This window comes from Dermacentor andersoni, chromosome 7, assembly GCF_023375885.2.
Source record: "Dermacentor andersoni chromosome 7, qqDerAnde1_hic_scaffold, whole genome shotgun sequence".
Lineage (NCBI taxonomy): Eukaryota > Metazoa > Arthropoda > Arachnida > Ixodida > Ixodidae > Dermacentor > Dermacentor andersoni.
This window is the reverse complement of record NC_092820.1, coordinates 136,795,938-136,817,452: the sequence shown is the minus strand read 5'-3', so window position 1 is coordinate 136,817,452 and position 21,515 is coordinate 136,795,938. Positions and strand designations below refer to the sequence as shown.

The 21,515-nt window shown below is 46.5% G+C and overlaps 1 protein-coding gene across 1 annotated transcript in view; it reads right to left on the bottom strand.

The window, feature by feature from the left end:
• Positions 1-17,895, bottom strand: part of LOC126534590 (uncharacterized) — a 42,251-nt gene extending 24,356 nt beyond the window's left edge. Inside the window, exon 1 of the mRNA XM_050181858.3 lies at positions 17,483-17,895. Coding sequence (XP_050037815.1) covers positions 17,483-17,531 — 49 coding nt within the window. The 5' untranslated portion in view covers positions 17,532-17,895. The remainder of the gene's footprint in view (positions 1-17,482) is intronic.
• Between the last annotated feature and the right edge of the window lie 3,620 nt (positions 17,896-21,515).

Sequence of the window (21,515 nt, the reverse complement as noted above, 5' to 3'; positions counted from 1 at the left end):
TACGCTACACGGAAGGCCCGCGTGGTTGGGTATGCGTGCTCTGGAATAAGTTTTCGCTCACAGGACTGTCGACACTGGACGCGGGACGCTGGACGCCGGACTTTCTGCGACATGAGTCATTTGACGGCGTTAGTATAGGCTGTGAAAGGGGGTTTATTGCAGCTCGTACGCGGGATCGCAAGTGGCTCTTGATCGCGAGTCCTAGCTGTTCGCATCAGCAGCCCGAGCTCGGGTCTCGCGCCGCAGCGGTGGCAGTCCGCACAGCGCCACATGCATGTTACCCACTACAATTGCCCCCGCGGCGAAGAGGAGCCATCCTGGCGACCTAAGGTGATGACACGATAAGGGGGTCGTGGTACGGCTTCAGGCGGCTGACGTGAACCGTCTCGCGGCCACGGCGGCGTTTGTCCGAAGATGGCGTCACCGGTTCGACCACATAATTCACCGGTGATGTACACGCGACGATCCGGTACGGACCCTGATATTTCGGAGCAAGCTTTCGGCTAAGGCCTGGAGATTGGAAGGGCAGCTGAAGCCAGACGTGAGAGTCCACGGCGAAGGGCTGTGTGGGCTGCCCGTAGTCGTGGCGATCTTTGTGGATTCCTTGGGTATCCGACGTCAACGAGCGAGCCAGTTGGCGGCACTCTTCAGCATGGCGAGCAACTTCGGAAAGAGGGATGAATTCAGAGGCATCCGGATGATATGGTAGCATGGTGTCGAGGGTAGTGGATGGTTCACGTCCATAAAGAAGGAAATATGGGAAGAAGCCTGTGGTAGCCTGAACGGCGGTATTATACGCGTACGTCACAAAAGGGAGGACATCGTCCCAATTGGAATGATCAGACGCAACCTACATGGTGAGCATGTCACCAAGAGTGCAGTTGAACCGTTCCGTTAGACCGTTAGTCTGTGGGTGATATGCCGTAGTGGTGCGGTGAATAGTGCGGCAAGCGGCGAGTAGCTCATTAATAACTTCGGACAAGAAGACACGGCCTCGGTCGCTGAGCAGTTCTCGCGGTGCGCCATGCCGTAACATGAATGCGGCGACGTCGCGAGCAGCAGCCGAAGCAACTGCAGCAGTTTCGGCATATCTTGTGAGGTGGTCTACTGCGACAATTATCCAACGATTTCCTTTAGCAGTGCATGGAAGAGGCCCATAAAGGGCAATGCCAATCCGATCAAAAGGACGTGCAGGACACGGTAAAGGTTGCAGAGGGCCTGTCGTATGAGGAGATGTCTTGCGTCGCTGACAGGCTCCACATGACCGAATGTATTTGCGGACATAAGAATACATGCCGCGCCAGTAGTAGCGCTGGCGGAGCCGCTCGTAGGTTTTCAGGACGCCAGCATGAGCTTGTTGTGGGTCGGCGTGGAAATACGTGCATATGTCGGAGCGCAAATGGCGAGGGGTGACTAGCAGCCATTTGCGACCGTCCGGCTGATAGTTTCGGCGGTACAAGATGGCGTCCCGTAGCACGAAATGGGTGGCTTGGCGACGAAGGGCTCGAGGGCATGTAGCCGTCGAAGAACTGTGAAGAATGTCAATGAGAGACACAATCCACGGACCTTTCCTCTGTTCAGACGGCATGTCAGTAACAGCAAGTAACAGCAGTTGGCATCAGCAGCAGCCCGAGCTCGGGTCTCGCGCCGCCGCGGTGGCAGTCCGCACAGCGCCACATGCATGTTACCCACTACAGCTGATACGTCTGATACGCTGATACAGCTGATACGAGCGTTATGCCCGTTCGCGGCGTCAGCTGCTGAGGTCAGTCCGCGGTACCAGCGTGTGTGACGGGATCACTGCTCCTGCAAGAGGTCATGGCGAGCGGCTACGTGCAAGGCTCGATGTGACTCTCCCTTGGTTGTTGTAGCCGCTGACACTGGTGGCACGATTTACCCGCGACGAAGGGCCGCTTTCGTCGTTGGTGGAACGAAAGCGTGAGAATAAAAGCGTAGTGCCACGGAAGACGGTCTGTGCGGCGACGATGGCTGCGAGATGGCGCCAGAGTAGCGCGCGTCGTCTGTATGGAAACAAAGCGCGCTACTCACAGCGTTATCTTCCTAACATAAACCTATATAGTCATAACACAAAATATTGACACGCGAAATGAAAACACGTATATAGCTGCGCTCCAATTTCGCATTGGGGAGTATCGTAATCATCAGTGAATTTTTGTTCGCCTTTTTATTTTGAGAGAGATTTGAAAGGGTGGAGAGAGAGAGAGTGTGTGTATGCGCTCGCGTTGTTTTGTCTGTTAGGTTGTAACGCAGTTGTCAATAATAATCTACACAGAATGGGAACGAAGGGGAATGTAGGGTCTCTTAGGGTAGCCGTCGACTTCGAGTTTTCAAAATATTCTTAGCTGGAAGGAGCGGAGGAGTTGCCATGTCCACATACATATAGATGTGTCCATGAGGCATGCAGCGTATGCACGAGATCAATATATGTATATACCACGTCTTACGGAAGGAAAATGCCGCGACATAAAATTGAAATACCTTTCTCCCAAAGTATTTATACAGAGAAAATGCTGAACGCGTATTTGTCGTTCAACTATATTGCATTTTTGGCATAGTCACGGAAGGAAAAAAAAAAAGAACCTGTATTCGCATTTTATAGAGTAGAGTCGTGGACAATTGAAGTACGAGCAAAGTTAGGACTAACTATAACGCGTTCCTTCATTTTTTTTTTTTTTTTGGTCGCTAGTACGATTTCAACTTGTACGCTTAGTGTGAGGCCTGTACCCGCGCTGGCGACCGGCAGATAAGTAGCTGTGTGAGATCGAGCTCTCGGGTTGTTACTCGCGAAACTTGTTTTATTTTGTAATATTTTTGTTCGTGTTTCACTCGTCTGTCACTGTACATCGAACCAGTAACGTAAAAAGAAAAGCTGCGAGGGAACGAGGTTCTGAACTGGACTCGTTTGTTTACGTTTAACGTGGCTAACAGAGCACACGACTGTACAAGTGAAAGGAACAGGAGGGATCCGCTGACTATCATCAACTGAGCAAATCGAATCAGGGCCAGCACTTCGTAGCGATGCCATCCGCTCGATTGTATGCCACTCTTATCATTCACCGTTCATAGCCGGCTGATCCTGTTGATAACGGGGCCGGAACGCCGCTCTGACCACTGACGAAACGCAAAAAGCGCGATAGGTATAATAGCATCGAAAAAGGAATCGCTTACAAAATCAAGGCCATCTCATGTCGCTTTTACATGTCCCGTCGCTTACGCTGTTCACCGTGTTAGGGGGAAATGTGGTTGCTCTCCAAACGCTGGATACGATACCTCAGAGAATTTTATAGTTTGTTGATCGATGGGGGCTTACGGCCCCGAAAGCAACACATCTGTCTGCAAGAGACGTCGTAGTGGAGGACTGCGGACTAATTTTGGCCACCTGGGCTTATCTTTAGCGTGCACACAATGCTTCAGCGCACCAGTATTCTCGCATTACGTCCCGTCGGGAGTGGGGCCCTAGAGGCAATGGAACCCGCGACCAACCGCAAAAGGCCACAGCCACGGAGCAACCGTCGATTAACCTCCAGGCTGCCACGGGTGTGCATGTATGCGTGCTGCGTGCGTTTTAAGGACAGGCTGAACTTCTCTGCTTAGGGATTTGGCGAATCAAAGCAGGATTAAAGAGCGAATAGCGACGTCTGCGGTGACGTTGAATTTGTGATTGATCGTGTTCAAGCTATAAGGTGCTGAAACGTTCTTCTGCTGAGGGACGTTCCTCGGCGCGAAAGAACTTATACTATACGCGATATGCCCGGGAGTGTTTATCCTTTTACAAGAAGGCTTGTTGAGATTTTTAGAGATAATCGAAAAAAAATGTTAAATTATGGGTTTAACGTGCCAAAACCACTTTCTGATTATGAGGCACGCCGTAGTGGAGGACTCCGGAAATTTCGACCACCTGGGTTTCTTTAACGTGCACCTAAATCTAAGTACACGGGTGTTTTCGCATTTCGCCCCCATCGAAATGCGGCCGCCGCGATTCCATCCCGCGACCTCGTGCTCAGCAGCCCAACACCATAGCCACTGAGCAACCACGGCGGGTAGAGATCATCGAGTTTCTTTTGCCTTCAATAAATATTTTTTTAAAAGACCTATTGCGTTTTCGATCATACCTTCGTAAGGGAATGTTACGGTGCTTGAAAAAAAAATCATTTATGTGAGCAGATATAAGAGTACTAAGCCATAGAAAACGAAACGAGAGGTTCACGCAGTTTGGTTGAACAGAGCGTCACCGATTTCAAATTATTGGAGCAAAAAATGTAGATCAAATTCCCGTTTCTTGAATTTCGCATCGAAACCAGAGCACTGGTTCTTCAGTGTGACGTCACAAATTTAAAAGCATTTGCTGTTTTTCTTTTAATCGTATATGCGGGGCCGCTGTGGCACACCTGAAGTTCTCCGAAGCTTGCCAAATGCAGTCCTTATGTATTTTACAATACAATGCAGTCAATGACTGTCGCCACGAAATTAACTGTAGGTCCGCGCAAACACGCAATCAGGATCCATGACGTGAAGGGTAGGTCGTGCAAAAGCTTCAGTGCGGCGGCGGCACCCATCTTTTGTTCTGGCTTCTCTTCTAGCTTATACCAAACCTCTCGTCACGGTAACAGCGGCCAATTGTTTTAATTTTTTTTTTTTGCGGGGTTGTACTTTGGTTGGGTAATTTGCTAATGCAGCTCAAATATATACATACATCATTTTTGCGTCCCTTTATAGCAGTGTACCACTATATTGAACGCATTTGTACTGTTGTCGTTGCCGAAGTACATCTTTGTGTTTGATGTAAACTAAAGTAATTATTGTTCATCATAACCATTCAGGTGCCAAGTAAGCTTTTCCCCCTCCTAGCAGTCCCTCCTGGCCACCCATAGGGCGGTAGGCGAACGAAACCACGTACACTTTTGTGTGTGTGTGTGTGTGTGTGTGTGTGTGCGTGCGTGCGTGTGTGTGTGTGTGTGTGTGTGTGTGTGTGTGTGTGTGTGTGTGTGTGTGTGTGTGTGTGTGTGTGTGTGTGTGTGTGTGTGTGTGTGTGTGTGTGTGTCTGTGTGTGTGTGTCTGTGTGTGTGTGTGTGTGTGTGTGTGTGTGTGTGTGTGTGTGTGTGTGTGTGTGTGTGTGTGTGTGTGTGTGTGTGTGTGTGTGTGTGTGTGTGTGCGTGCGCGCGCGTGCGTGTGTGTGTGTGTGTGTGTGTGTGTGTGTGTGCGCGTGCGTGCGTGTGTGTGTGTGTGTGTGTGTGTGTGTGTGTCTGTGTGTGTGTGTCTGTGTGTGTGTGTGTGTGTGTGTGTGTGTGTGTGCGCGCGTGCGTGTGCGTGTGTGTGTGTGTGTGTGTGTGTGTGCGCGTGCGTGTGTGTGTGTGTGTGTGTGTGTGTGTGTGTGTGTGTGTGTGTGTGTGTGTGTGTGTGTGTGTGTGTGTGTGTGTGTGTGTGTGCGTGCGTGTGTGTGTGTGTGTGTGCGTGTGTGTGTGTGTGCGTGCGTGTGTGTGTGTGTGTGTGCGTGCGTGCGTGTGTGCGCGTGCGTGCGCGTGCGTGCGTGTGTGTGTGCGTGTGTGTGTGTGTGTGCGTGTGCGTGTGCGTGTGTGTGTGTGTGTGTGTGTGTGTGTGAGAGAGAGAGAGAGAGACGGTATAAACCATCTAAGCTGAGACAAGAAAATTAACATGCTGAACCTATAACATCTTAAAAGAGAGCGACGGTAGACCGCTTCCCCTGCGAACGTTCCCATACACAGAGAACGAAACTGGCGGAGGAAAAATGCAATATTATTTGTGTCGGCGCCGGCGCTCACACGAGAAAATGACGACGTGACTTGACGTACAAGGCTGGCCTTGCGTTGTGCGCGCGACTCCGATGCCAACGAGTCAATGCGAGGACGACGCGTCGCTCCGCGTCTGTGTACAGATGGAAACACGCTCGTTCACTAACCCTTATTGGTGGAACAAACATTTACACAAAAAAAAAAGAAGGCTATGCTGGAGGCAATATTCTCGTAAGAGGGCTTCAAGTTCTGCTTCGACCGCCAGTTGCATCATAACAATACAGAGCGCTGGGTGGGATTCTCCGAATAATGACGCTCGAAAAGACCAAATGATATATGTCGACTTTCCTCAAACATATATTACCTGCCTGCTTGCGACTGATAAGTCGTCATATATTTATTGACTGTCCCGCAACGCCCAATTAAAGAGTATTGACACGTATTTCCGATGTTTCATACACCAAAGACATGTTAGTCACTCATAAAGAGATGAGATGATGAGCAAAACGAGGACAAAGTAAAAGCGAGAGCCAACGTTTGGACAAGTGGACTTGTATTTTTCAAGGCGACATATGCTTTCCTCGGCACAGTATATGTAAGGTTATTCTAAAGGGGAGAGGGAGTAAGGCGGATGGGTGCGACAACGACCGAAGGTGTGTTAGCGGCGATGGTGTACAATTGAGAATAAAGGGGCGCAGTGCACAAGGCCGCTGACACAGCCGTTTGTCATCCGGCATGTCAACGGCCGTGTTCAAAGCACCCCTCTATTATCTGCTTCGATAGAGGTAATGGGCTGTCATGTCTCTGAAAGAGGTAATAAAAGGAGTGGCAGAAAACGGTGCTCATAAAAAAGTTACTGAAATGGAATAAATATATAAATAAAACGAAAAAGAAAAGAAAGCCAAGTGCGTTAACCAACTTAATTAGCCATTTCAATCGCTTTCACCCGAGCATTAAGTTTACTGCTCACCACTCGCCTAGTCAAATGAACTTCGTCGACACGACAGTCTACATAGAAAACGGAAAACTGAGAACAGCATTTTACCGGAAGCCCACGGATAGCCAGCAATATTTAGTCTACAACAGTCACCACCCGCGTCACTGCAAGCAAGGAGTTTTTGTCGGAGAAGCGAAACGAATGAGAAGTATCTTCAGCGAAGACGATTATATCTACCACCTAAATAACCTTAAAACAACGCTAGCAGAAAGAAACTATCCAGAAGTTGCTCTCGATAGAGCATATGATGTCGCGTCAAGATTGGAGAGACAGCCGAAATTACCTAAGAAACAGCCTACACCAGAGTCTGACAGATCGCCAGCCTTTAAAACAAAATATTATAAAGCCCTTCCAAACATAAACAACATCCTACGAAAACACCACCCAATATTATCAAGTAACGGGCGTCTGAGAAAAGCGTTCCCGGATGTACCAAGGGTTACCTATCGCCGCAAGAGAAACTTTGAAGACATTTTTGTTCACGCAAAAGTCAGCCAACATCATTACCCCGCAATAAAAGCGTGTTGTCGCCACAGGTTCAAAACCTGCGGGCACCTTCAAAATTACATTAAAATTAAAAGCACTGTAAATTGTTATAGTACACACGAAGTTAAAGCTTCCTTTACTTGAACAAGTGCCGATGTGATTTACATGCTTGAACTTTCCTTCTGTAAGAAATATGTCGGTGAAACGGTACAATCAGTGAGCGTCAGATTAAACGGAAATTACGCGGACACAGCTAAAAAGCTTCCCAAAGCCGTCGCCGAGCATTTCAAACCACCAGGTCGTAAGTTTGATGAACTTAACCTCTACATCTTACAGTCAAATTTCATTTCTGAACGAGAAAGAAAATACAGAGAATCATGCCTTATCCATAAGTTGAAGACTTTGCAACCAATAAACATAAACGTTTCAAAGGGAGCTTTAGAATCTATTGGCTTTACCAAATTTCAAGCTATAGGCAACACACTTAGTGATTTTTTTTTCCTCGCTGTCTTTCCTTTTTTTCCCTTTATTTATATGTTTATCCCATTTCAGTAATTTTGTTTTCACGAGCACCGTTTTCTGCCGCTCCTTTTATTATCGCCTTCAGGGACACGATAGCCCATGACGTCCAGTGAAGCAGGTAATAGAGGGGTGCTGTGCACACGGCCGTTCACACGCCGGCTGACACACGGCCGTGTCACCGGCCCTGTGCACAGCGCCCCTTCATTCTCAATTCTACACCCTCACCGTTAACCCACCCGCATTACCCCTTCTTGCGTTTCAAAGAACCCTACCTATATATATATATATATATATATATATATATATATATATACATACTGTGCCGAGGGAAACATGTGTCGTCTTGAAAAAGACAAATCCACTTGTCGAAACGTTGGCTTTCGCTTTCACCTCGTTTTGCTCCTCGTCTTGATGTTCCATCTCCCGCCTTCTCCATGTTTTCCCCGTAAAGAGATGAGGTCATTTAGCGAGCGTGAAGGCCGGGGAACACTTACGAGACACAGTAGTTACGATACTAAAGTTGACCGTGAAACAGGGGAACTCGTCTCACCGCCATTGTCGGGGCGCCATGACGCAGAGAAAGTTCGCCGACGTCGTTTAACACTAAGGCTAAGTGTGTAATGACGTTGCCACAATAAATATACGCAGGAACGCAGCGGCCCGCCTTTTCTGGCTGCCCTCACTTATCATGACGCCATGACGCATGCATGCACCGCCTGCGCCACGAAACCAAAACTCGGTCCATATTCACACACACAGAAAAAAAAAAACTATCACGCTGCTATCGTTCTTGAGAGAACATTCTATAAAATCCTGATTCCTGACATACCATTGGCGAGAGCGCACAAGTAATAGTACTGAGCACTTACGGAGGAAAAGCTTTGCGAGTTCGGCCCCTGGTTCGCAGGAACAAGGTTTACAGTAAATTATTTAGCAAGCTACTTGCCAATATTTTTTCGTAGGATTTAGAGCGTATACATAAACTATCGTTTAACTGCCGTGTCAGTATTCCGTTAGCACCCTTTCAGTTATAAAGCGTTTGCAGAGCTATGTGCAGTAGTATATGATCATTTGACATTCCAACAAAAGCATTAAACAAGTCATCTATGGCGGACGGGACATGGAGGGTGGACTGCTGAATAACTTTAATGGAACGCGCTCGCAAGTTTCTGTGCAGCTTTGTAGTTTATCCCCTACAGTCACGAATTAAGATTTACTACCCTTAATGTCTCTAAATTTATATACTTCTTTCTGGAAATAGGGTGTAAACATTGCAGAAAGATAATTGGATCCTGTTGCATGAATATTTAGGTCATTTCAAGCCAGTCTACATGACTGTAAAAAGTTAACTGATTAGGAAATTAAGCTCTTATAGGTGATGAGCTGCATGATTAAGAGAACTGAAATATTTGTTGCAAGTATACGCATTGGTTATTATTGTGCCGGCAGTGTTCTTACGGAGCAGAAACGAACACGAATTAAGAACACAGATACGGAGCAACTTGTCGTGAATCTCGCAAAAACTGGTAGCGCACCTCTTAAGTTAACATATTTGCATTATTCTCAGTACTAATGTGACTTGTGACATTGTTTATGGCTATAGCAGAGGGTTACGTTTGCATTGAGCGTCTTATTCAAGATGTATCTTCTTGTCACTAATCGTATAGTACAGTTCCATAGTATGTTTTGTCTCTACATGTACTTGCCATCCGATTTTTGGCCTATTCCCCCTCTGTGGGCACGTGCCATAAATGTGGATCATCATCATTCTCATCATCACCGTCGTCGTCATCGTGCGGAGACACCGTGACTGAACATGTTATACACGAGCTCAGTTTTGGTTCAAATAGTTTTTAGGTACAAATCCAAAACAAATTTCAACAAAAAACTTATATGCATGGACTTGCTGCTATTTAGAAGGCCAGAAAGCTTTATGGGCAAACAGTCCTAATTGACGGTGGACCGAATAAATACTTAATATACTTAAAGATGTATACGCAATGCAATTCCCTGTGGCCTAACAAGAAACTGATAAAAAGTTTTACTATAGCTAATATAAACTCCTATTTCAATTCCTACCGAATTCCGCTGGAATAAACTCGAGCAAAGGAAGATGTTAGGCTAGTTAGTGCATAATTGTCAACGTTTTGTGGCGCAAGACGTAAGTGGTGGGAAGAAGACATGGACAGCATGTCCTCTTAATTAAAAAAAAAAAACACTGGCTCACACTTACGCTATGCATATGATGTACTGGAATGGGGCATACCTCCACTTCCACTGTGGCTCGTGTGTATATGTATACGGCTTTTGAAGGCATTGGCGTCCTCTCAACGAGACGTGACGCGACGGCGCGAGTGCTATGGAAACTTACCTGCGTCAGTGTTCATTTGGTATGAGTTTACATGAGCGAGTTGCGGCAGAAGCTGTTCCACGATGAATGTCACGCGTTAATCCGATTAGCATTCCAGCAATGTGCCGACACAGCGTATTGCTGAAGATCTGTAGCGGGGAAGGAACGGGTAGAGTGGGTTGGAAGGGTGCTGAGAATGCTAATCGCAATGACACACCCACGCGCCAGCAGCGCCACAACGTACCACAGAGTCACTACCTTCGGGTGCCACAAGGAAGCCTCCACAAAACGTCAGCCGGTCTTGTCCCGCTTGGACTGCAGAGTTGGCGTTTGGCACATCCGACATGGTAAACGTACCTGGTGGCGAAGCTTCTATAGAAGCCCATACGTTCAAAACATGGCGGTTCATCGGCAGTTCATGGGTCTTAGTGCCGTCTGTGTGACGATTGAGCACTTCCGGCAGAAGAAAAAATAATGTGGCGCCATATCCATAAAAAAAAAAAAAAAACAGTGACGTCATTTTTGTTGGCAAAGACGTGGTTTTTTTTCTATTATCTATTTTTTTTGCCTGCCTTAGAGTTGCATTATGAAATTCCCCGCAGTTCGAGTCGATGGACGTTTTGAGCTTGTTAGCACGGAAACCGATGCATAAAAAGGTCAGTCGTACGGGTGTCGAAATCGCACCCATGCAGAGGGTTATTTTTGACAAACCAAACAGCACAACGTGTAAGGAGTTGTATGCTAGCAGGTGAACTTTAAGGGTGCGCCTATCTGCCCACGTCAACAGCCTAATCGTACTACAATTGACAGCGGTGTAAACGCCCCTTTTTATAACAGGCGCTGAAAAAGACGTATTTGTCGTAAATGGTTAAGTAAAAGAGCGTTGTCTTTTCTTTCCTCGCCATATACACTTACATAATATTGATTAGGAATTTCGTTTTAGCTGAATGAAATCAAACAGTGTCGTTCTAAGTGAAAAAAAAAACGGTTTTTCTTTCTCAATGTTTGTTCTCCTTCAAGAATGGCAAAATCACACCCAAATACCTCAAATGGATTCCGGCACATATGGCAGAAGTAACCACAGAATGCCCGAGCACCCCTCCCAACCTCAACGACATGGCCCACCGAGCCGCGCGAGAACTAACCCATCGCGGCTCGGACTGCTCAACACCCCGCAACCCCCGGGGAAGTGGTGAGGACTGCGGCGGAGGCGATGGAGAACACGGAGGAGGCGGCGACAACGAAGTAGCAATACAAGACAACACGGACAAACTGGTCACGTACCAAGACATACTGGCACACTATACGAAACAGAGAGAAGCATACCCACAACCGCACAAACAACTCAAAAGGTCTAAGGAAACAGATTGGAGAAGGTTGCAAACCAGAACCTTCCGAAAGCCAGCACACTTAAACGGAGTAAATTCCACACTATACCCAGGAGCGAGCTGCAAGCTCTGCAAGCACGAACACACAGACATGGCACGCGTGGAAATGCACAGAGATCAGAGCAATATATGTAGAGGACAACATAAAACCGGACCTTCTCGAGGAGCGATGGCTAAGATCTCTGACTACACGACCAACTATGGGCAGTCCAGCGAGCCCCGGCAGCGGTGGAAAGGCTATGCCTCACCGCACATAATGCCCGGGTGGCCTGAGCCCGGGCTGGCAACCTCGCACTTGCTTATCTCAATAAAAAAATTTCCGTGCGTCTGTTCCCTCCTCACCTAGTCGCGATTCAATCACTGCTACCATAACTACTCTTGTTGATATCGGTGACATTTGGTTCTGGACAGCTTTTCCCCCAAACCTTCAGGACCCATTTCTATCGACTTTATTTGACTTCAAAAAATAAAAAAAAATGCGGCGCTACTGCATGCGCGTCTTTTTTAGGCATTAAACTTTTAAGAACCTGTCAGCTACAAGGTCGCGCGTTCTCTATTTCATCTTTCCTTTTTGGTTTAGCCACCCAGAGAGACATTTGAGGGGTGTTGCGACTTCGGGGTGGAGGACGAAAGACGGACACTTTCCGCAGACGAAAAAGAAACGAAAAACTTTATACAATATTTACAGATACTTGATGATAGCGTAGCAAGCAGTAAGAGCGCATCAGACCGACAGGGCGGCTGGAAGCGACTCTCCCATCTCAGAATGGACCGGTTCTCCCTTAAATCCCTTCGGCGACCCCTCGTCGGCAGGAACCAGTTTGGGCGGGTTCTCGTCGGCAGGAACCAGGCGGGGCAGGGTGATGACGTCATCCGCGTCGAATTCTTGATTCGTCGCGGAGATGGCTGGACGCCGCGGAGATGGCTGGGCGCTTCTTGAAGTCGCCTCCCGTGTCGAATTCTTGATTCGCCGCGGAGAAGTGGGAGCTCCCGTCGCCTCGTGGTAGCCACGTGGTGCATGTAGTATAGCAGCTCCCGTCGCGTCGTGGTTGCCACGTGGTGCTCGTAGTATGGCACAACAGGGGGAAAATAGCAGATAGCAGCTCACCAAAAGTGTGTCAAGTAGGCTAAGAAAGCTAATCGCATGAAAATGAAAAGCAAGAAGGAAAATTACGGCAGAACAAATCTCACGATGACCGTAGACAGAAATGCGATTAGCGTTCAACGAATTAGCGACACGCCGTACGACTTAAGCGACGTTTTTTTTTTTAAATCTGTAGTGGTAATTTTGATACTAACGTTGCGTCGGCTACGTGCGATATGCGCCACTTTGCTATGGCACTCACCTGGCAAGGTCACTCATGAGCATGACGGCATTACCACAAGGCAGTGACGTCAAAGGAATCAGGAAAAATAGAACGATGACGATGGAAAGGCAAAGGCGGTATGACAACGACAACGTGGCGATGAGATGGCGATTCCGAAATGATCACGAGGGTGTAACGATGACTGCATGACTAAGACGGCATCAGTACAACGGGAGGACGGACCATGGCGTGACGTCGACGGTATGATGACAACCGGACGACGGAGCCGGAACGACGACGATGCATATGCAGGACCACGGCAGCATGACAGCAACGGTAACACGAAAGATGCATGGGGGCGACTGTATGTCGATGACGTGATGACGGTGGTTGCAGGATAACAGTATAAGGACTGGGGGATGACGTCAAATGTATGAGGACGATGGTGGGACGACGACTGTATCAGGAGGACTGTGTGACGAGGATGGTGTGATGACGATGGCATGATGAGGATCGGATGGTGAAGCTTAAGTGACGACGATGGAAGTGCTGCGATGGCATCACGATGAAGGTATGAAAATCAATGCTTGACGACTGTATGACGACGATGGCTTTAAGACAAGGGCATGACGAGAGTCAGAAGACAGAGCTGGAATGACAATGACGCAACGAGCACGACGGCATCACGGCCGCAAGCTACTCACAACGAGGTTATGAAATTCTTCTACATGTAGGGCCTTTCCACCCCCTCACCGCAAGCTGAATAGGGCGCAATCCGTTTCTCTTAGACTGTTCCAGACCGTGTCTGGCCGTCCTACATGAAGTCATTGCATGAAGTTATTGCATGAAGTTGTTGCAGTTATTACGTCGATGTAAATCGCGACGACGCCTGCCCATCCTGAGGGCTTACTTCCACTCTGACTCACATGCTCTGGGAGTGTGGGTGGAGATACCCCAATTTCAGCGAGGAGGAGTGATGGGACTCGCTTCTGCGTAGCCCCACCTCTAGACAGGCAAATCCTGGCTGTCGGGCGTGCCCGCTACCGGGCCAGTGGGCTAGACCTGCCGCTCCCGACGTGGGACTAGCCGGGTGCGCGGCGAGTTCGCGTCCTCGCCGGACCTCCAATATAATTCTTTCACTCACTCACTCACGTCCCTAGTGGCCCAAACTATTAGACAACATGGGCCACTGAATCGGCGTAGAAGGACTTACGACTATGGAACGACCACGACGGCATCACGAGAACGAGCACGTATCTAACCGTCGAAGCTGTTAGACAACTTGGGTCACTAAGCCGGCGTTGGAGAATTGATTGATTGATTGATTGATTGATTGATTGATTGATTGATTGATTGATTGATTGATTGATTGATTGATTGATTGATTGATTGATTGATTTAAGTGCGCGTTAAAGAACCCTAGGTGGTTCAAATTTCCGGAGTCGATAGATAGATTAACAGCCTCAAGTAGGCAAAGAATGCTAATCGCATTAAAAGAAAGAACACGTTCACCGCGCAATCAAAGATGGTCGCACAGCTCATTCTTCTTGCACAAAAAGTGCAGAGCGTAGCAGTACTCGCCAGTCGCAAAGGAGCAGCCTTATTTTACACCCATTCAATTATGTCAACTGGGGTATAGCGTATCACGAACGCTAAACTATCTACGCATGTACTCCGAAATAAGAAATATCCAGGTTTGAATAATTACTCTAGGGTACGTATGTCGCAAGTACGAAATTGAAGCTGGTGAGTGGTCGAGCTATGTCCAGATAGTAGGAATCCTGAGGCCAGCACAGCGATTTTGAAGTACGCCGCCTAAAGTCGAAAAAAAAAAATGTGTTTGTGTTCAACTTAACACTGTCTCGAAAAATCGTTCTTGCGAATATCGGCACAAAATTAAGTATAGCATCGATGCACGCGACGGAATTTCAGTGCGAATATTTCGTAAGTTGTATTTAGCGGGTGGGCCAACTCAGTTCAAGTTTCGACTCAAGATAATGTACGATAAGGGATGGGTTGACTTTGTGGACTCGTGACAAAAAAAAAAAAGACAGAAATTATCTGTCCATTCCGCAAATAAAGCCTCAGGGAGCGGAAACTCCCTTTACGGATCAGTTTTTCAGTCACTAAATTGATACGATATATTAACTTTCCTTGATTGGCTTGACAGTTGGATGAAGCATTAAGGGATAACAAGCCCAGAATTAGTATTGTATGCCGACACCCGTAAAAACTGAAGTACCTGTTGTAGCAACTGCTTTTAACATTTTTGTGGTTTAAGTTTTCAAAACCCGTTCCATTGGGCTTGAACACGGTTTCTTTCTGAAGATATATTTAGCTGGGTGATCAAGTGATGAGGTGCTTCCTGCATACTTCACCACACTTCTACGTGGGCTAAGGTGCTACGAGAAACGAAAATTACTCGCAAGAAACGCTGATTAACACGAAAAAAATATAAAATTAAGAAATGGTTGATGATCTACCGTCACCATTAGGTGCGAGGCTGAAAAAGAAATAGAATAAAATAAAGTTCGAACGCATGCACACTATTAACATACCGAGAGTACATAACGCGAAACAAACAAAAACAAACAAAAGGATCCGCACACCACATAATGCCATCCTTGTAACATCTGAAGAACACCCGCGGTCTAATATCATCCCTAAAAAGAGAGCGCCTAATTTCACTTTGTTTTAAACTTTGGGGAATTATTCTCTTCGAATAGTCAGAGAAAAATAGCAATTTTCCTGATAACCTGCAGATGCCAACATGCATGGCTTATCGCCTAGCATGTGTATCGCATATTTCGAAAAATCAGTCTTGCGATATTCGCTTATATATGTAAGCTTTTTGCTGCTGTCATCCGAGCTCTTACTGCAGTCAGAGTAGTGAGGAATAGCGGGAGTGGAAAATCATTGCCAAAAAGGAGCGTTAATCATACCCGGGAAATTTATGGTGTGTGATACGCGTTTACACGTGTCTGACTGTGTGCCCGTGATTTCTATGTTTAAAAAAACCCGCTAAGGTCATCTTTTTTTTTTTTCTTTTTGCAGCAGCAGTGTATGGTTTGTAAGTATTTGTTAAAAACTGGGCGACCTTTAAACTTGCCATCAAGTTTAGCTGGCAATGGTGACATTTAGTGGTACTTTGCGTTGTCGAAGTAGCATTGTTCATAATTTGCTTTGATGCTTACTCAACTTTCCGGTTATCAGTATAACGCAATATCCGCTAATTCAAAGTTTCTGCTTAGAAGATTTGCTATCTTGTGATTGAGTTTTCCTTGCCTTTTCTATTTTCTCTGCTAACAAAAGTTAGGGAAATCTTTGCGGACGGAACATGCTAAAACGTACTTGTTTTCTTTGGTAAATGTTTTCTTTGGCACGACGCTTTTGCTCTGTTTATTTTTTCTTGGGTGCATTGACAAGAGCCAATGAAGTCCCCTATTTTTCCCTTGTCAAACATTATTATATAGATTCTCCTGTGTTTCTACATTCAATATAATATCGGTTGAGATGCAGCTGAATGTCATATTTACAAATGTTCATCACACTGTAAAAACGTTTTGGTAATGAATAAATGCAGAAAAATTGGGCAATTTTCGTGACATAAATTTTTGCTGTTGTTGTTGTCCTTCTCATCCTCCTCATCCTCCTCCTTCTCCTCCTCCTCTTCTTCTTCTTCTACTACTGCTTCTTCTTCTTCTTCTTCTTCTTCTTGTTTTCCCCCGTTTACAGATTATCTTCCTTCTTGTAGTGTCACTGTCATGTTCTTTTGACTTTTCTCGTCAATTTACAGAAAATATTGTTTCAATGTTCTCTTCCTTATGGAAGTATTGTAATAGACACTACTCTCATATACACTACTCTCATAATATATATTACTCTCATGACTGCCCCTTTTATGCAGTACGAAAGTGTCAAGCGCTGAGATGTGGTTGCGAAATATCGCACACGTACAGATAACTCTGAAACTAACGTATAAGAAGCGATAAGCGACACTCAATACAATGCGATACATCTGGGTATAAACACATAGATAGATAGCAATGTCCTGAGCACCGTGCACGATGTGCCCGGTCAGCAGCTGTGTCTCATGTTTTTTTTTTGTTTTTTTTTTGCGAAATTAAAACTGAGATTAACTGAGATTAAACTGAGATATGAGATTTGCCCTTCATATGAGATTTAGATTTCTTTACCGACACTTGCGTTGATCGTGAAGCTGGACACAACTGTGTTCACTGATGATGAAAAAGAACTTAATAATAATAAAACGAACAAAGTTTATTTTAGGCACAGTGTTTGTTCATGACAAGATATTTCTTTATCCTATAGCGACCAATTCTGTTAACGTCGAGAAAAACTCTGTCTTCAATCACATTCTCAATGGTATTTTTACTTTAAAAATTTTTTTCAGATTTTTGTTTTCTACAGTGTGGGATTCCGCCTTCGTTCGAGACCAAGAGATGCACTTGTTCCCCGAGTCCAACATTCGCATTCAACGCAATGTTCAAAACTTGGCCCCCTCTGTCCTGCGTATAACCGACAAAGCGACCATGTGCGTTCACCCATGTAAGCGACATGTTTGAAGCAAGAAAAAAAAAAAGAGGGGGAGGAAAAAAAGGGGGGAGGAATACAGTTCCGCGCATTACAGCGCCACTCACCGAACGTCGCAGCGCCCAGCAGGACACCGAGGAGAAGTAAGCGACTCATGACGGCAGCGTCTTCCAACGGAGACGGGGGTCCACCACGCGCCTAATCTTCGAGCGTTCTGTGTGTCAGGAGCCCAGAGGAGCGTCCGGTGGTCGCGAGCCGCGACACCGAAAGTTGCGAAAAGAAAAGAAAGGTCGCTTTTACTCGCTAAGGACGCGCTGACGTGAATGCCAGACGCGTCTTCGGCGGGAGCAACGTAGAACGAAAGAAATAAAAAAAAAAAGAGGAGAGGAAAGGATTTAGCGACAATCAAGTGTCTGGGAACGGGCGTGAAGGTCTTTAGCTGGAAAAAAAAGAAAAGCATTTGTTTGCTTTTTTTTTTTTCTTTCGAGAACCGATTTGTCTGAAGGAACTGTTGTGAGCTTGCGATATTTTCGTTCTCTGTGGGTGTGTGTGTGTGCGTGTGTGTGTGCTTGTATGTGTGTGTGTATGTGCTTTTATTACATTTTCTTCACGTCTTTCACTTTCCTCTTCCTGACTCGCTGGTCCTTGGCGCCGGCGTTCCGCAGGTGAGTCGTACAAACCCTTGCGTAGCAACGCTTTCGAACGCAACCCAAAGGTAATTTTGTATTTATAGACGGTGCGCTGAAGGCTGCTTGTCGCAAATGGCCGCAGTGCATAGTTCGTAACGAACCTAACGATGATCAAAAGGAAAGGTGAGCAGAAAAAAAAAAAAAAAGTTAAGGGAGGGGGGGGGGGGGTGCACGCGCTTGCGAAAGAGCCATGCTATGACACTGACCGCGCGCTGGCCGTAATTTTATACGGACGAGCACGTGAAGGATTCGGTAATTGCCCGAGAACTTGTGCGCTCATGCTAAGAGCATGTTAGTAGGCCTGCATCACGGTGGTTCATTGCGAAAATCTTGTTTTTGTAAATGCCTCCGTCGCAAGTTGTGCAATTCGTGGGTCTCATTACGTAAGGATTATTTTGCTTAAATTATACATTCATTTCTTATCCCCTGTCGCAGTGAGTTGCCGAGACTGGCGATATCGAAGGTGCGGGCGCCTGCCATGGAATGACGACGGGCAATAATAATGAAAACTGAAAGTAATCGTTACATAATTATGCCCACTGCATGGTGATAGATATGATGACGATGGTGATGATTACGGCCACGGGAATCGTATTATGCAACGCATGACTGTCATTAGCTGGTATCAGTGGCTGGCATGACACCATGCACTTGCTTTCGCTGGTATCAGCCACTCGTTACGATTGATTAGGATATGACTTCGTCAATCGCGCGCTTTATAGCTAGCCTTCGGCGTTTGAGGTGTTTACTTCTCCCGAATTATTCTACATTTCTCTATTTCTTTTCCTTTTATTTCCACCAGAAAGTTCGGATTCTGTTTCGGTGAACATATTTTTTCCCAGATGAACTGGCTCTAACTTCTTTTAGCGGATCATTTATCGCGTGGGCTTTCCCTTTCTTTCTTATTCGTGAATGTCTGCGTTCGTATTTCTTAAAAAGTGTTCTTAGGCTAAAATTATTCGTAAGAGCAGGTGGCCGCCAATGATGAGATTGCACATAGTATGAGCCAATGGCAAGCAGACTTACGAACGAAAAGCTTCGTGAATTTGATTCCTCGCTCACTATTTTTTTTTTTTTTTTTGCGCTGTAAAACGCGCTGTATGAGTGCAGATCCTGGATTTCGGCACTGTAGTTATAATTGAAACATCGTTATAGCGAAACCATTTGCTTCGATTTAGGTGCACGTTAAAGAACTCCAGGTGGTCAGAACTTCCGAAGTCCCTCACTACGGCGTGCCTCATAATCAGATCGTGGTTTTGGTACGTAAAACCTCTTAATTTACATATTCTTTTATGGGGCATAACCAAATAATGGATATGCGGAAGTAAATGCAATTCTTCTTGAAATCACCATACAGATCCAGGTATATAAAACCTCGTTTTAACGAAGCGAAAGTGTGCTACAAATGGATATAACGAATTAGATTCGTCGCTGAAACAAAACAAAACAAAAATACCCGACCGTGCGCGCCGAGTTCATGGCTTTCCGCGTGGTTCGGCACTCGTTAACCGCGTCACTTCAAAACTCCCGCGTCACCGCATCGAATGCGCCGTCGAGAAACACTGGTCTTGCTCCCCACCGCGCGTAGCCTCGCTCAGGCGGCACAAGCAGCGGCTCAATATCGCACTTCTACGCTGACCTGCGTGCCTGGCTGCGCGAGCAGCGTCACCGGGCAGCGGTGTGCAAAAGATCAGTGCATTCACTTCTACGGCGCAGGCTTCACCTCCGAGATCTCCCCGGAGCAATCTCCCCGGCGCGCCGTGCGGGCTGGCAATTGGGCGTGGCCTCCGAGTTCGCACCGGCACCGGTGCGATCTCGGAGGCCACGAGCCGGCCGAGCTAAGTCAACACGGCCAAGTACGCTTGCTTCCTCGATCACACAGCGGAGCGCTGTGTTGTGTGACACGTGCTGCTCGACCGCGACGAGCCAAGTGCAAGGCGGAAGAGAAAGAGCACCACAATGGAACAGGAGGCAGCTACCTAGAGGCTGTCGCTTCAGGTGCCAAGTCACCTGTCACACACGCCTAAGATTCTTTTTGCGGTTTTATTCAAATTTCATCGCATGCGTGGCCGTGTAGCGGTTGCGCGGGCCTCAAATCCGTCTTCTTATTTCCATGCTTACAATTGTGCACCCCATTGGGCATATGTTGCGGTGAATTGCAATATTCTATATAACGAGGCAACGGTTATAACGAAGTAATTGCGGCTCCCTCTTCAACTTCGCTATACAGCGAGGTTCCAGTCAACAAAGACTCACGAAGTTTTTTCAAAGCAGACTGGCACAACGCTTAGTGCCTTTGAGTGAATTCAATAGCTATTCTAACGCAAACAGAAAGAGGCGTTATTCGTAGCATAATGCGGATTTGGAGCTCCACCGAATGCTCGAGAAAGAATAAACCGCTAGTTAGATAGGACTTCGTGTGAGCCTCAGTCAACTTGGCCGTTTAATTGATAACAGAGGCCGCAGCGCGAAGACTTTTACGTCTCCTCGGGCAGGAGGTCTTCCGCGTCCCACTTGCGTAGCTCCTTCCCCATCCTTCCTACTGGGGTCTAATTCACAAAGCTTTCCGCTCAGAAGTACTCTTTGCATAGGCAGGGTACATTCGTTAATAACATGCCCAGCATCACTATATGCCCAGCTCTAACATCTAACGAACAACTCCAGCTTAAGAATGTTTTTGCGAATACTGTCACATGGTTTTCGCTGCAGCGGCAGGCGAAATGGCCCCAAATATGAAGAAAACAATAAAAATTGGTTCGTCGAGAGAGTGACGCGTGACCTTAAATTGACCTCGCCAGCCTCCTTGCATGGAAATGCATGTAGGTTCACAGCCGCCCGCAGATTGCCGTCTTAGCACCCTGGTAAACTTGCTCAAACTTATTTTTTCGGTTAAAACCGAATTCCAGGGGGAAACTCAGTATATCATTTTCGTTATATTTTGTTTGTTTGTTTGTTTGTTTGCTTAACCCGAAAACGCTGAACCCTGAATATAACGCTGTAAACTATAGCGATAACCTATGGCACGGCATTGTGCGTCGAAGAAAACAACGATGACGTCATTCGATAAGCTGTTTATCATAAACTGTCAAGCATGTGGGGTCTCTCAAGAAGCGTAATAAACGACCGTCTACGAGATTCTTTGTGCTTGTAAACCGCGTATGAATTTTTCTTTTATATTGACCCCCTTCCCCTCGCTCCGCAGTTCCATTTACCAGCACAGCTTTGCTTTTCTTTTTTTTTTTTTTGTTTTTCAGGCTTTAAGGACACCCGGCAACAATTTCTAAACGTAATTAACTTTAAGACATTGATATTCCTAACACGTTCGGCGCTCCATTGCAAAAACAGCGATGAATATCTGTGCAAGCAGCCAGAAGCAACACGGTCAAGAAATATCGAAAAGACCCGCCGCGGTTGCTTAGTGGCTATGGTGTTGGGCTGCTAAGCACGAGGT